General features: G+C 54.7%; 1 protein-coding gene across 9 annotated transcripts in view; it reads left to right on the forward strand.

Annotated features, from left to right (window-relative positions):
• The window catches only part of DLGAP2 (DLG associated protein 2), a 786,545-nt gene that overhangs the window by 752,839 nt on the left and 17,508 nt on the right, over positions 1-16,198 (forward strand). For 8 of the 9 annotated variants that reach the window (XM_053900746.1, XM_053900745.1, XM_053900749.1 and 5 more), the window contains 4 exons: positions 3,112-3,461; positions 4,385-4,426; positions 10,445-10,530; positions 13,147-13,562. In XM_053900746.1, the coding sequence (XP_053756721.1) occupies positions 3,112-3,461; positions 4,385-4,426; positions 10,445-10,530; positions 13,147-13,562 (894 nt within the window). The remainder of the gene's footprint in view (positions 1-3,111; positions 3,462-4,384; positions 4,427-10,444; positions 10,531-13,146; positions 13,563-16,198) is intronic. The other variant, XM_053900747.1, reaches the window with a different exon arrangement.

Genomic DNA, 16,198 nt, shown 5'->3' on the forward strand with positions numbered 1-16,198 from the left:
AGCAGTGAGGGGGGCGATGGGTGGGGAAGGTGCAGGTGAGGGGGGTGGAGATGGTGCAGGTGAGGGGGCGGGGAGGTGCAGCGACACAGGAGGACACGGTAAAGACAAAGGCTGGATGTGATCTCCCAAGGGGAGATGGACCCTTTCAACTGGGCTGTTTAAGGATCAAGAACAAAAGTTTAGGTCGAGGAAGGTCAGGACGGAGAAGGGTGGGGCACGGGCTGGCTCCGGGAGGAGGCAGACACTGTGGGACAGAGGAGGGACGGGACACAGCAAAGGACTGCAGCCAGCACACATGGGCGCAGGCCGGTCCAGGTGCCATCAGTGTGCTCACACATTTTATCCTCGAAACAAATCATAGCACGGGGGCTGCTTTATCCCCACTTGGCAGATGCGCGAGATTTTGTTAAAATTGCTGTTGCTGAATGTCCCACCTGCCGCTAGCAGGCTGCACTGGGGTCCGAACCCAGGCATCTGTCGCCGACCACCTGTTGCAGAAGCCTCTAAAGAGGGTGGCCAGGAAGCGGGGGGAGGGCCAGCCAAGGCGAGGGTACCCGCACACAGAGGGTTCCGCTGAGGCTGCAGGCCGGGGCCGGAGCTGGGGGCGGGGGCCGGGGGGAGGGGCTTCCTAGCAGCTCTGAGGTTGAACACCGTGGCCCGCAGGGCCAGCGGGCCCACTTCTGTGGATTTCCCCGGCAGCAGCCCCACCATGGCCCACGGTGCCCTCGGCAGATACCTGCCCGCTGATCTGCGGTGAGTCCCATAGACACCCTCCTGTGGATCCCTACAGACCCGAGAGGGAGCCGCGCAGGGTTCAGGAGCGTGGGGCTGAGAGGCGGCTGGTGAGCGGGGAAGGAGGTAAAGTCCAGCAGAGCAAGGGCTTGGTGGCCTCTGAAGTTTAGTGACAGGGAAGGTGTGGGAGCCAGAGAGGAAGAGAAGGAACAGGGAGGGCGGGAGAGGGCAGGCGGCTGCAGTGAGCGTCTCACAGGCAGAGACCCAAGCAGACCCACCACACGTCAGTGGGTAGGTGCAGGGGCGAGAGCCCTTGTGATTCCCTGAGATCCGATGGAGACCGAGCCCTCTGCCACCAACCTAGCCACTTCAGCCACTTTGACAGCAAGGGCAGGACACTCCCAGAGGAGGATGTCCAAGCCCTCCGGGGAAGGCAGGGGTTCGGCAGAGGTGACCCCAGGACACGAGATGAGAGGATGTCCCGGGACAGGGAACGGTGCCCAGCGGCACAGAGAAGGCACCAACAGCCTCCACCCCCGAGGCCCGCACCCTTATATTCAACACGTCAAGCAGTTTGTGTTTGAGCTCAGGAACCATACTGCGTGCGTGTCTGAATCTCCTAGAATAACACCTCGAGTATGGTCCGTGTTCGATAATCTTCCTTTAGAGCTTGATCCACATTAGGGGGGAAATCGTTAAAATAAGAAAGGTGATTTTAGATGCTCCTCTGTGTAGACAGAGTTCAAAGCCTGTGTTTCCAAAAACTGTCTCCCTCCATCTGTTTCCTACCTTCCAGAGTCTCTTTTGATGCATTCGTTTAAAAATGTGTCCATTTCATAAATTTTCACGTGCAGTTTTGATGCCTTTAAACTCAGATCATCCTGACGTGACAAACTCGCTTTATTTTGTCATTTGCCAACTTTTATTTGGAATGACATCTGAGGTTTTATTTATTAGGAAAACCCATTAACACAGATTAAGCAGTAATTGGGGGAGAGGATAGGGAACAGGGAAGGGCATTGAAATCCTCAGGAACAGAACAGGGGAAATCCTGTGCTCCCAAGTGCCACAGCAGGACGGTGACTCGGGACAGCTTCTGAAAATCGTAGGTGAAACTTGCCCAGTCTTCTCCCCCCTGGGGGGGATGCCAAGTGTTCCCCAGGAGATGCTCCCATGCACATGCGGCCGGGCACACAGCAGCCCTCACCTGCCTATGGACCGCGTGCGTGCGTTTTTGCACTGCACCGTGGTGAAGGAGTCTGTTTCAGAAGCACTTCTGTGGGCTCTTCTTTCCACATAAAGAAGAATCATCAGGGTGCCTGGGTGGCTCAGTCAGTTGAGCGTCCGACTTCAGCTCAGGTTATGGTCTCACGGTTTGTGGGTTCGAGCCCCATGTCAGGCTCCGTGCTGACAGCTTAGAGTCTGGAGCCTGCTTCAGATTCTGTGTCTCCAGCTCTCTCTGCCCCTCCCCTGCTCATACTCTGTCTCTGTCTCTCAAAAATTAAACTTCTTTTTTAATTAAAAAAGGAAAAGCATCAGCTGTAATGGAAAACACATTCGTGTGAAAAAGGACTAGTTCGTCGTCACTTGAAAAATAAGTAACACGCTGAGCCCAGCAAAGGTGTCTAATGAGTTCAGAGACATTTAGTGTAACTCCACGTCCAGATACGTCTGTATTCTTCGGTGGATTGACTGTGGCTGGGGGTGGAGAAGCCCGATGTGAAGGACAGGGGGAGACGGGCGGCTGGTGAGGGGCACACACGCGAGCGAGGCTTGGGCCGGGGATTGATCTGGGATCCCGGTGTCCCTTCTCCACCGACGTCTATGCTTACTCCCAGTAAGCATGTCCTTACAGGGAGCAAGCTTCTCAGATCACATTCGTGTCCATTGGAAAAATAGAACTTGCTCATCACAAACATTCCTCAAACACAGAAGCGGAGGAGAGAACGGTCAGCCACGCTTTCCCTCGGTGATGACCTGGCGAAGGTTTTCTGTGCTTCTAACCTTTTTTCTGTACACAGGTTTTCTTTGCAAGTACATTCCTCCTTCATCTGGACATAATTTAGCGTGTCGTGCTCCTTAGCGGGGCGCGAAGACACGAGCATTGCCCACGATGCTCGCTGTCTGTCCTGCTGAGTCAGAACTCCCTTAGTCCGGTCGCCATTGTTGCATTTGGGGGGGGCTTCACCCTTTTCCTCTGTTAGGAGTGTATCTGTGCGGACTCGGTGAGCACACGGTTCCCCCCACGGTTTGCGCTACTTCTTAGGCCACGGGTTCCGAAAGGCCCGGCGGGTCGTAGGGGGGCGGACGGGGGACCCGGTTTCCGGGCGGGGGGAGGGGTAGGTGCTTCTGCTGATGGGACTCTGATTTCCCTCGCAGCCGTGTCGTACGCAAATTACAAGAAGACCCCGCCGCCCGTGCCCCCGCGCACCACGTCCAAGCCCCTGATCTCGGTGACGGCGCAGAGTAGCACGGAGTCCACCCAGGACGCCTACCAGGACAGCCGCGCCCAGAGGGCGTCCCCGTGGCCCCAGGATGGCCGCGGCCTCTACAACTCCACGGACAGTCTGGACAGCAACAAGGCCATGAGCCTCGCCCTGGAGACGGCCGCGGCCCAGCGCCTCGCTGCCGAGGGCCAGAGCGGCTCCACGCGGACCAGCGACAAGGCCGTCCTGGTGTCCAAGGCGGAAGACTTCCTCAAGAGCCGGCGCTCCTCCATCGGGATCCAGGTAGACTCTCTCTGCCGCCCGCTCAGCGGGCTCTGCGAATAGCGTAGACTGACACACGGCGCCCGGCCGCCCTGGGGCCCTGGCGGGGAGCGCGAGAGCCGGGCCCAGCTCGTCCGCACCGCAGCCTGCAAGTCTGCAGCCGGGCGCCCCCCCCCCCCCCCCGGGGGCAGCTGGGGCCCCCGCCTCACACCCGCCCCTGCCACCCTGGGCCCCCCACCCCCCAGGGCAGTTTCTAGGGGCCACCGGCCGCTTAGAGAGTGTGCAGACAGCTCATTTTGATGCTTCGGAAGGATGGTATTTTTGGTGGACCCTGGTGTTTTGAAAGCCTTCCAGTCTTTTGGCCAAACACTTAAGTGGGGGGAAAGGGCATTGGGAATAAAACGGTAGAAGGAACAAAGACTGAGGCGAGCCCACAGCTGCTCAGGTCACGGCCCCCAGAAGGCGCTTGTGCGCCGGCCGTGGGGCGCTCTGGGCCTGTAGTGGGGGAGGCAAAGCCAGGCCCGTAGTTTCAGACCACCGAGGGATCACGGCACCCCGAGGCGCCAATTCCCGCCCGAGATCCCGACGCGCTGCCCGCACAGGGTGCCGCGGTCTCCGGGCAGGGGGCGGGAGGCACGTGGTGAGGACCCAGGAGCCCCCTTTCACTCAGGGGCACAGGTCACCCTCACGCCGACCCTGTCTTGCCTCGGCGACTGTCCCCACAAGATTCTGCCAGCGCGGCTCGCCTCCACTCAGCCTGTGTGCAGCCGGAAGTTGTAAAATCAGGACTTCCTGGCCGCCAGGGAGAGGGTGAACGGAGCCCCGACCGGGGGCCGCGCGTGCCGGGCATCCCGGGGACACGGGAGAGCAGGCTGGGGAGACCGGCCGCTCGACTAGGTCGTCTGAACCAGGTCTCCACACTGTGGCTTCATTGTTTTGTTTAGGATTCTGAATTCCCAGAACATCAGCCATACCCAAGGTCAGATGTAAGTACCAAGATATACTCCAAAGCCAAGTACGCATGAATTTTTATTTTCTCTCCCTGTTTTGGATTATTCATACAAACGCTCTGTCACCTCTCTCTGTCCTGATTCTATATGCCAGGCGCTATGCTAGGTGCTCCCCGCTGACCGCCTCCCCAGTGGCGTGCAATTAACGCCACTCTGACGAGGGCAAAGATGAGGCTCAAACCGGGCCGGTAACGCGGCAGTCGACGGGCTTGCCGGGGCCCCAGCGGTGGGACGTGGCGCTCCGGGGTCCCTGGCCGTCCTGGCTCTGAAGTCACGTCTCCAGGGAAGACGTGTGCGGTCCCCGAGTTAAGGAGGCTGACTCCACACCCCCGGGCGCCCCCGCACCCTCTGGCCTTCTCCCCTGCCACCGGCTTCCGACTGGCTGCCCACGCCAGCCGTGGACAAGGAGGGGCACGTCGGCCTCTGACACTGTCCGCTAAGAGCAGGAACACGTGTCGCGTTCGGTCACCCGGCCGCTCGGCAGTGCCCCCTCCCGCCTCCGCCTCACCCCCCCCCCCCCCCAGAAGCCCCCACACTTTTACTTGCCCCGTGTGTGCTTCTCGCAAGCACGCCTTCCCTCTGCGGGAACGTCCTTCTTCCTCCCGCTGCCACCACTCACTGCTTCCCGCGGTTCCCGCGTAAACCGCTTCCCAGAAGCCTTTGCTGCAGCCGCCCCCGGAGCGCGTGTCTGGGAGGGTTGCCCCTCCCCCTCTTCACACCCCAGCGCCTAGCACAGCGCCTGGCACATAGCAAGTGCTCGGTAAATGTCGGATTGATACGTGGCGCGCGGGTGACAGTGGCCGAGTGGTCCGTGAGAACCAGTGTGAGTGCGCGCGTGTGCTGGACTCAGCTCTGTTTTGTGGCAGAAAAAATGCACAATATCCTGTGAGCCTGTAACCTGGCAGTTGTCAGACCAAAGAACGGAGGAGCCAAGAGGACACGTCGTCACAGAAACCCGTCTTAGCGTACATAGGTCGAAGAAGTGACAGCTGGGAGTGTAGGCAGCTCACTCAAAGAGCAAAGCACCAGGAAACGGGGTGAGGGGGCCACTTAAGCGGAGGGCAAGACCCCACAGACCCCCGAGGGCCCGGAGCAGCGGCCGGCCGGCCGGCTGGGAAGGCGCAGCTCGCGACGCTGCCGTGCCCCTGGCGCCCCGGTACGGGCCCGTTCTCACCTCACACCCCCGGGAGCCGTTGTTCCCACACCCAAGTTCCCGACGGGGAGACTGAGGCTCGGGGGCCCGGGACCTGCCTCCGGGTACACGGCCGTGAGCGTCCAAGGACGGAGGGGGGGCCTTGCGGGAGAATCGAGGGAAGGGCCGCACGGTGCCCTCTGCGAGCCTCACCGGGCCCGATTCCTGCGACTCGCGTGGACGAGCACGGTCCGCCCCGGTCTGTCCCCGTCGCCCGTAGAGGAAGGAGGCTAGCGTGGCACACGCTCGGCCCGGCTCCCGGGGGGAGGCCCGCCTGACCGCCGACCACGCTCCCACAAGCACGGCGGGCTCTCGTCCGCACGAGGACACCAGACGACGCACAGCGCACGACGTCTTCCCCCCGTTTCTGCGGGTTTGGGGGAAGGACGCCAGGCCTTCCGCAGCCTTAGCCGCGGGAGGGGGCGGTACCGTGACGCCCCGCCCCCAGCCCCGCCCCCCCTCCCTCCCTGGACGGTGACGCGTGCCTCTCTCCTTCGTGTCCCTTTCTGTTCGTGTCTGTGATTGGTCCGTCACCACGGGGTTTCTTCGCTTGTGCGTCTGCGTCTGTCTGTGAGTCCTCGCAAGGTGTCTCCTGTCCGCGGGCAGCACGGCTCGGCTTCACGCGCAGGCCCCCTGCCTCAGCTGTCCCGGCCGGATGCGCGAGCAGTGACGGTCTGCTGCAGCCCCGGGTTGTGGGACGGGACGGCGGCATCGATGCGGGCCCCTCGTTACTCCACTCAAACGTCCGGCCGAGCGAGCGTGGGTCTGCCCGCCGACGCGGACTTCTCCCTCGCCAGCCTGAGCCGCCGCACGTCCCCGCAAGCCCCCCACCCCCACCCCCACCCCGCCATCTGCTCTCAGAGCTGCGCTGAGCCTCTCCCGGCAGGCAGGCCGGCAGATCACGTTTCTCTCTTGGGCGTGGAACAGGTCCCCGAGGGAGACACGGCCCCCGTGCGCCTGCCCAGCCGCGCGCCAGGTCTTGAAGGCAGAGCGGAAGCGATCCACGTTTAGCCGCCAAAGACGCGCCGTCGGAGCCGCGGCCCACGGCCGTTCCGGCTGCCTGCCTGGACCCTTCTCTTGGGTCCTGGGGAAGCGGGGCTCAGACAGCAGCTCGTCAGCCGACTTCCCACAAACCCCTACGTGCAGGACACGGGGGCCAGGGCACACGGGGGCCGCCTCCCGTCCAGCTCACACTCCCCGACATGCACATGCTCACACGTGTGTGCCTGGACGCTCACACACACACACACTCCTGTGTACACTTGTGCTTACGTGTCTGCACACACCTGCATGCACACTCAACACGCGCGCACCCGTGGGCTCACACCTCACACGCACACTCACACGTGTTCATACCCACCCACATGTGCACGCACGCTCGTGCGTGTGCTGTGTGCACGCTCGTGCGTGTGTGTTCACATAGACTCACTGTGCACCTGCTGGAGCACACACGGTCACATGCACACGTGTGTGCTCCCGTGTGCAGCCAGGCATGTGGATGCACACAGACACATGCACGTGCACGCTTGCACATACACACTACACTCGCGCAGTCACACACACACACACACACACGGACACAGTCACACGTGCACACGCACGCAACAGCATGGACGTATTTAGAAGTCCCCCTCCCTGCCTCTCCCCACGGCACACGGCTCTGCTCCCAGTGCTCTGGCCTCACGCAGGGAGAGCCGCTGCGGGCTGCGCAGAGCCAGGTCGGTCTTCCGTGAAGGCACTCGCCACCCACTGCGGTGACTGTGGAGGCGTCTGTCCCCGTGCATCAGGGAGCCCTTCAGAAAGAATTCGCTTAAAATACAGCTTTCCTCTCGAAGCCTAGTCCATGGCCGGTCTTGTGAAAATGAACATCGGTCTATAGTTCTCAAACCTTTTAAGATCACTCACTCGACCCTTCTAGCCAGAGTCTCCTCTTGGGAAGACATTCCTTTCATTTCCTTCCCACTGTGTAAAGTGGTAATTCCTTTTCTGTGTCCTAAATTTGCTTTTTTTTTCCATCTATACAAGGGTCTCTGGTCCCAGGATTTCCAAAATGGATAAGTATTTAGCTCATCCAGGCGATACATGATTTTACCATCCCCCTCAGCCTTTACCTTCTGAAAATAGGGATAACTACGTTTTTCCCTCAAGAAAGTTACACGTGACAACCACTGTAAATCTGTGAAATTCCTCAAATTTAATGTCCATATCACACACACCTGACTGTTAACAGTTGAGGTGCGAAGACAGAGCGTTAACACTTGCTGTGGACAGGCACCCGTGACTCTGGCTTCCTGTGGCGTTTTACAATTAAATGAAGTGTCCGATGTCCCCTCATCTTTGAGAACCGAGGAAGAAGAGATTCAACCAAATCTAAGAGACTTACCGGAGGGTCACAGGGCCAGGCAGTAGCAGAACCTGACTCCAGAAGCCGTACTCTCCTCATTTGCTAGGAACGTAAGAGGGGTCCAGCGGAGGGGATGTGCAGACGGGACAAGGGGAGAAGATGTCTTACTGTCTGCCTGTATGCATTAGTCACTTATGCAACGTGTTCACATGCCCGTGAATATGTGCGTGTTTCGTGTGTACGCACACAGCTCCCGACTGCACCGTTCACGCCACTTGCTAATGTGCCTTGGACCATAAGCATCTTCCGTGTCGCAGCTGCATAGCGTTCTGTGTCTTGAGCAAATCATACCCGACCCCATGTCACCGTTCTCCTCCATGACTACCCGCTGTGTTTCACCTTACCGCTACGATGAACGCCTCACACGTTTGCCAGAGTAAGGTAATTTGGTAGACCAAAATCCTAAAGTAGAAGTGAAGCAAATATTCTGAACATCTTGATGATAAAACCCTGTGCTCTTTCCATTACAAAAGTCTTTCTAAAAGTATATGTACGCAGTGATCTCCCCCATATTATGAGTCTATCACATTCGACGACATCGACCAAAATCATCAGGCATAGTAATACCTTTGACCCAGAAATCACCCGTGCTGTGAAAATAGTCACAAAAGCACACACACACGTGCAGATGCATATCTATAGCAGCAGCATAAATAATGGCAGAAAACTAGAAATAAGCACATTACCCCTCCAGCGAAGACTGATTACAGATAAATTAGGTCGTGTTCATAAAACGGAGTAGCAAGCAGATAAGACACAAGGCAGCTCTGTTTGCTCTGACGGGGACGATGTTCCCAATACTTTAATTTTTATTGTGATCCTTTGTGTAAGATAATAGTGGTAACAGTCTCCACGACCAGGAAGGTGAACTTCATCAAAGCCATGACCCCCTTAAAACTGGAGAGGGAAGGAGAGACAGCAGCGGGGATAGGATTTTGATTCAACAGTGTCCCTCCCCTGGGGGTCACCCCATGTCAAACCACGCGACACAAAGGAGGTGCGACCTGTGTGTACGTGTTCGGGACTCCAGCAGTAAGAGGGGGTGTTCTCGGTGATTCTTGGGGGTGCCAGAGTCTTCACGCGGCCGGATTTATTCCGGCCGCAAACAATTAGGAAGAGCCTGGTGCTGCAGTCAGAGAGACTCAGGTGTAAACCCTCCTTCTGCCCTAGTGAGCTGTGCACCCCTGGGCAAGTTTCTCACCTTCTCTGATTCTCAGCTGTCCAGTGTGGCAGGAAGTAACAGCAGGAGTATCGTGGGCACTCCATGCAATAATGCTTCCTATGCTCTTAGCACAGTGCCTGGTGCGGGGTAAGCATAAAACAAATTATCAGCTATCAAGATCATTATTTCTCTTTGCCACAAATTTAGTTGGCCCTCGATGGTATGAGCTCAGCCATAGGACAGCCACAAATTACAACGACAGTCTCTCATCATCACAGAAGAGAATGTCACAATTGTTTGTTTAATGGGTTATATCTTACCCTTGTGGCAATCATTAATACTTTTAAGAAAAAAAAATGTGTTTTACAACTTAGCTGTGGCATTTTAGATTGGGGTCAAAATCCTACTGATATAGTAAGTAATCTTTTCTGGGAAAAAGGAAAGGGATGTTTGCGTAGCCAGGATAATACTTACGATTAAACTAACCTTTGGTTTCACAGACTTTTCGCACCGAGAGGTTTTTGTTGTTGTTGTTGTTGTTGTTGTTGTTGTTTTCCACAAAACGGAGTGTCTCAGAGTTCCCTCGTGTGTCCCTGCTCATGGTCCTGAAATGCTTTCTGGGTTTGGGAGAGATTTTGGCAAGGAGAACCACGATCAGGACTCCATGGGAAATGCAGTCTCTGCTGTGTTCTGACATGGCCTTGCTGCACACAGTCCTGGTAGCAAACAAGAGACACCTGCAGGTGGGAACAGTCAGAGACGTTGCCTCAATATCCCCGGTAAACACTGAAAGTCCTTTCCGTGTGTTTTTGTATGTGGATACCGCCACCAGTATACTTCCATTAAATTGCTTATGTTGTTGCAAGCTCTGGTTCGTGCTGTACTTACTTTCTCCACTGTAGGGTGTGATAGGAGCTTTTCAGCCCTGTAATAATGCAACCCAACAAAGCCTCTTTCTTGCCTTAGCTGAGCTAAGCAGTTGTATTTGCATAGGTTTAAGAGATCAGAGCACAACACTGAGTTCAAGGAGTTATGTAAACTTTGATGAAACGCAGTAGCAATGTAATTACACCAGTACAATGCATTTCCCTCTCTCTGTGATTTTTACTGGGTCAAGTGGAACTCTGTATTAATTACATGCGCAATTAATTACAGCAAATGAACACACACAAAAAACAGTCCCTCACCAAGGTCCCCTGTCGTGGTTCTAAAATAAGATGTTCTGTGTTATACTAGGTGGAAACAGCCACAGATTCGGACACGGAGAGCCGAGGCCTGCGGGAATACCACTCTGTCGGCATCCAGGTGGAAGATGAGAAGAGGTAATCAGCCCCTTTGAAATATACAAGGTCCTCAGCAGGAACGACCTGTTAGGGATACGAGGTTCCCCAGCAGGAAGGAATGATCTGTTAGGAATACGAGGTCCCCAGCAGGAACGATCTGTCAGGGATGTGAGGTCCCCAGCAGGAACAATCTGTTAGGGACGCGAGGTTCCCAGCAGGAACCATCTGTTAGGGATGCAAGGTCCCCAGCAGGAATGACCTGTTAGGGATACGAGGTTCCCCAGCAGGAAGGAATGATCTGTTAGGAATACAAGGTCCCCAGCAGGAACAATCTGTTAGGGATGTGAGGTCCCCAGCAGGAACCATCTGTTAGGGACGCGAGGTTCCCAGCAGGAACCATCTGTTAGGGATGCAAGGTCCCCAGCAGGAATGACCTGTTAGGGATACGAGGTTCCCCAGCAGGAAGGAGTGATCTGTTAGGAATACGAGGTCCCCAGCAGGAACCATCTGTTAGGATTGCAAGGTCCCCAGCAGGAAGGATCTGTTAGGGATGCGAGGTCCCCAGCAGGAACCATCTGTTAGGGATACGAGGTTCCCCAGCAGGAAGCAGTGATCTGTTAGGAATACGAGGTCCCCAGCAGGAATGATCTGTTAGGGATGCGAGGTCCCCAGCAGGAACCATCTGTTAGGGATGCGAGGTCCCCAGCAGGAACCATCTGTTAGGGATGCTAGGTCCCCAGCAGGGACCATCTGTTAGGGATGCAAGGTCCCCAGCAGGAACAACCTGTTAGGGATATGAGGTTCCCCAGCAGGAAGGAGTGATCTGTTAGGGATGTGAGGTCCCCAGCAGGAACGATCTATTAGGTATACGAGGTCCCCAGCAGGAACAACCTGTTAGGGATGCGAGGTCCCCAGCAGGAACCATCTGTTAGGGATGCGAGGTCCCCAGCAGGAATGATCTGTTAGGGATTCGAGGTCCCCAGCAGGAAGGAGTGATCTGTTAGGAATACGAGGTCCCCAGCAGGAACAACCTGTTAGGGATATGAGGTCTCCAGCAGGAACGATCTGTTAGGGATACGATGTCCCCAGCAGGAACGGTCTTTTAGGGATACGAGGTTCCCAGCAGGAACGATCTGTTAGGGATATGAGGTTCCCCAGCAGGAACCATCTGTTAGAAACCTGACTGCAAACACCTAGATCATGCTGACCATCAATAATTCATGCCTCTCGTGGAAATAGGGTCATATATTTATACTTTTCAATATGTCGTTCAAGTATGAATTAGCATCCACCTGTGTCTTGTTTTTGCAAGAGGCAAGGGAATAATTCTTTCTAAAGTAATTTACTGCCTATGAAATCTGACAGCTCTGAAAGCCAAGTTCTTCACCCAAAGGAAGAGCACATCGGCCTGAGAGTCGACCAGATGCATGCCTTCTCACCTAATAATGTCAAAAGGAAAAGAAAGAGAGATAAGGAAAGATGTTTAAGACCTTAGCCACCATGACTTCAACTACAGAGTAAGAGATGTCTATTAGGATAGTGTTATTTTGCAACAAGAACAGGATGATTCTTTTGTATTTAAAATAACATATCGTATAAATTTCATAAAAATGAATTTTAATGAGAGCATCATTACATCTGCAACTTCTGTTCACATCTAGCTGGTAAGGTCCTGGGTGACATTCTCATTGGAGAGTTTTAGGACCCAACCCATAAAGGTTTTGATTGCGGAGATATTCAGACCACAAACTAATGGCTTCCCAGGCTCCCAACAGACCTCTCAGAGGCTGGACGGCTTCTGCACTGGGGAATCTGGGCTTGCTGCCTTCCGTCCCATCCCTGGCTTGCTCTCTTGTTTGCCTCCAGCAAAGAAAGTAAGTGGCACATTCATTAACCAGCTGCTCTCACAGCTATTGCCATCTGCAGGTTCAAATGGGGAGAAGCCAGAATGTTTAGTTAGGGTACAGTGTGGATGTACCACCCCCCCCACACACACACACACAGAGTTCTCACCCAGCAATGTCTGGACTCCAATTACAAGCCCTTTCCTACCCATCATTTCAGTAATTGGCTGTGCAGGCATGGGTGGCCTCCAAATACATACGATGAAAATGTTTTTCAAACACCTGCTAAAGTCAGAGCTCAGATTCATTATTTCGCATAAAAGACTTAACGGAGACGATATTAAGATATTCAGAAAGGAGGAGAAACTCACGTCCTGAAATGTGTCCCCAGAAGTCAGAGGGTACAGAAGTTATTTGTATCAAAGAAGCAACGCGGCCTTACTTTTACCTGCATGCAACACACGGGAGTTCGTAAACTTGTGGCGGATTTGCAAAGGGAGGTCACTGTTCCAAGGCGGAGGGGTCTCACGGGCCGCTCTCCTCACTGTGCCCTACAGTACACTCATGTCTTAAGTGGGCATTATGTAGGCACTGAGACGTAGGTGCATGTCAGAGGTTGCTTATGAGCGAAACCCAATGTGCTTTCTTAGCTGGGACCCCAGAGCAGCGGCAGTAGAGGTGAAAACGCTCACCTTCCCTTGAGCCGCTGGCTCGCTGCATCGCAGGAGTGCTGCGTGCGAGCTCGCCGTAGGTGTGCCGCAGAAAGTCATCTCAGAAAGCCTTTCGTTTTTCTTCCTTCCCGCCTCCACAGACATGGACGTTTTAAGCGCTCGAACAGCGTGACAGCCGCCGTCCAAGCAGACTTGGAGCTGGAGGGCTTCCCGGGACGCGTCACCATGGAGGACAAGGGCCTGCAGTTTGGTCCCGCCTTCCAGCGGCACTCGGAGCCCAGCACGCCCACCCAGTACGGGGCGGTCAGGACTGTCCGGACCCAGGGGGTCTTTAGTTACAGAGAGGACTACAGGGCGCCCGTGGACACTGCCACCCTGCCCCCTCCCGAGCCCTGGCTGGAGCCGTGCGTGGAGACGGCAGACACCGGGAGGATGTCTCCATGCCGCAGGGACGGCTCGTGGTTTGTGAAGCTGCTACACACGGAGACCAAGAGGATGGAAGGCTGGTGCAAGGACATGGAGAGAGAGGCAGAGGAGAATGACCTCTCGGAGGAAAGTAAGAGCACAGCCTCCGGTGGCTTCTTAACCCCGTCCCTGGGCAGTTGCATGAACGGGCAGGTGCCAGTATTAATGGGGGAATGTCCTTTGATACTTGGGCAAATTGAAACTGCATCCCACTCAATTCCAAGAGAACAGACAAGAGAACGAACAGAAAAGCAACCGGTAACATGTTCCAGGGGCTCCTCCCGGGTTTTGTTAGATCGTGAGCCCGGTGGTGCCGACTGTGGTGTCCTTAGCATCCTTAATCTCGTGTTCCACGTGCCAGCTCTCTCCACGTGGAGCACTCTGTTTTCTCGAGTCCTTCCCGCCCCGTGTTTACATGGAGCGGAGTTGGCTTTATGCCAAAGAGAAGTTGGAGACGAATAGGAGATTGAACCGGCCCCATGACGGTGCGTTCCCATCGCAGTGCCGCGCGCAGATCTGACCTTCCTGAATGAGGGTCCGCAGAGCAGATCTGCTCCAACCCTTAATGGCTCAGATGGGTCTCTGCCTCTCTGTGCAGGAAGGGACAGCGTCCCTTTTTGCCCTCCTGCTCCCCATTTCCCTGAAGAACCCTATCTTGAGGATTGTCAGAGCGGCCTCCTTCACAAATCACTGCATGTGACTTCCAAGCAAGTACCCGCCGTCTTTGTTTTTAGAACAAGATTACCATGAGAATAACTGCAACGTACTTAGAACTAACCCCTGGTCTTTAGCACAGTACAGTTTCTCAAAGGCATTTCTGAGTGCCTTGACTCGACAAATCATGCTGTCTTTAAAGTGGTTGTTCACTTTCCATGAATTCCTTTGTACATTTGCTAGGTCGCTACAAATTCGCAAGTTCAAAAAGATTGCTGACGTCCTTGGGAATTGTGCCTGGCGTGACATGTCTAGATGGCTGCCATAATAGAATGCGTCAGTAATCTAGAAACGGAAATGCAGTGATGAAATTATATGGACTTCACATAACGTACAGAGTAAAATGGCCCTGGGATCCTAGAAGCCAAGAAAATAGTTGGTGTATGGATCTCTAGTTGTTAGAACTTATGGTGCCAACCTATGAGGAAAGAGAGAGATTGCCCTTAAATCGCTAATTCCTTCCCCCACATTTCTCTCTGAGTCATCCAAGTCCACATGTTGTTTACCTGGGCCGCCATCAGACCCTGAGTATTTTGGAGGAATCATTGCCAGGGTGAGCCATTTGAACCTGCTCCCTGGCCGGCTCTGGCCGCTGGTGTCTCGCACCGTCCCCATGCGTTTGTCCCAATCTGTTGTCTGCTTGGGGCACATTCAGTGGAGGGCTTGCTCACAACTGTGGTACTGAAAACTCGCTTACTTCCCGCACGTTGTTCTCACTCGTCGGTATGTGCGTCGGCTTGGCAAAATTGTTTTTCTCGTCACAGGGACTTACAATCGTTCTCCCAAAGACAAGACACAGGAACACTAAATTGTGTGCGTTGGTGGGAAATCGGGGCCGGGCTGCCGTCCCCACTGTGTGTGCGTGCTCGGCGTGAGTTCTTGCAGGGCCTGGGGCGCGCAGACCTGCCGGGTGGTCAGTCGGGATGCACGTCCCCCGTCCCGTGGCTCCGCAGCGGAGCACCGCGGAGGAGGAGACGGGAGGAAGACGCAGCGGTAATAGCGGTCAGTCGTAGCTCCACAGAGTGTCCGCCAATTTTATCCTGTCATCTTCCGAATCTGCACCCTCAGGACACACCCTAGAAGTTCTGGCTTCCCTTTGTGTGCAGAGCAACGAGGGTCGCCAGCCACTGATGTGTGTAAGGTGGTCCAGCACAAGAGCTCCCTTATCCGAATTTCCCATATTTCATGTGTCCTTTTAACCCAGTCATCATTTTCCAAGAATCAGCTTTAAAACGGGTATTTTTTAAAGGAAGCAATCTCTAAGCCAGCACATATGAAGGCGTACGAGCACGTATCCTGTGCCAAATCTTACGCTAAGTTCTTCACGTACCTCGTCAAGGGCTCGCCGTGGGTGGTGGGTAGAGAGCATCGTCTCCATTATCAAAGTAAACCAAGGCTCGGGGTCACTCTCTTTCCCCAGGTCCCACAGAGTAAAGAGGTGGAATGTGGTGTCAGAGTCAGGGCATCTCCTGTCAAGAGCTGTGTTTCAGGGCTGGCTGTGCTGTCTGAATTTCTTAAATCATGAGATTCTTTTACTGGAAACTTCCTCCCTACATTGCGTCCTTCCCATCTGTGTTCTTGGGGATCACCTTCTTCTGTGTCTTATAAAGTGCTGAGTCCCATCCTTGGCCATTTGCTTCATTCTGGTCCGTTTTGGCCGGGACACCCATTTATCCTCAGAGAGAACTCCTGAGCTGATAAAATACAGACCTGGGGTATCCTTAATAAGCCACTGGAGATTAAGAGAGCAAAGAAAAAAGGGCACAAGTTCTTTCTCAAACTAAACACGAAAGATCCGACAGTTAAAAAAGGCTTCAGCACCGAAACAGCATCGCAATAAGTCATGACTGTCTTGTCATAGGAGACATTCCAGAAAATTCTGGGAAGAGTGCCATAAGGGCACCATATACGAAAGTCAGTTTGATGGCCTGCAATGACCCGAATCAACTATAAGATTACATCATCTCAGGATACAAAATATTTAAATTTCGGTTGGAGAGCACATTCTCCAGC

Source organism: Panthera pardus, unplaced genomic scaffold (assembly GCF_024362965.1).
Source record: "Panthera pardus isolate Hobbes unplaced genomic scaffold, ASM2436296v1 HiC_scaffold_13, whole genome shotgun sequence".
Lineage (NCBI taxonomy): Eukaryota > Metazoa > Chordata > Mammalia > Carnivora > Felidae > Panthera > Panthera pardus.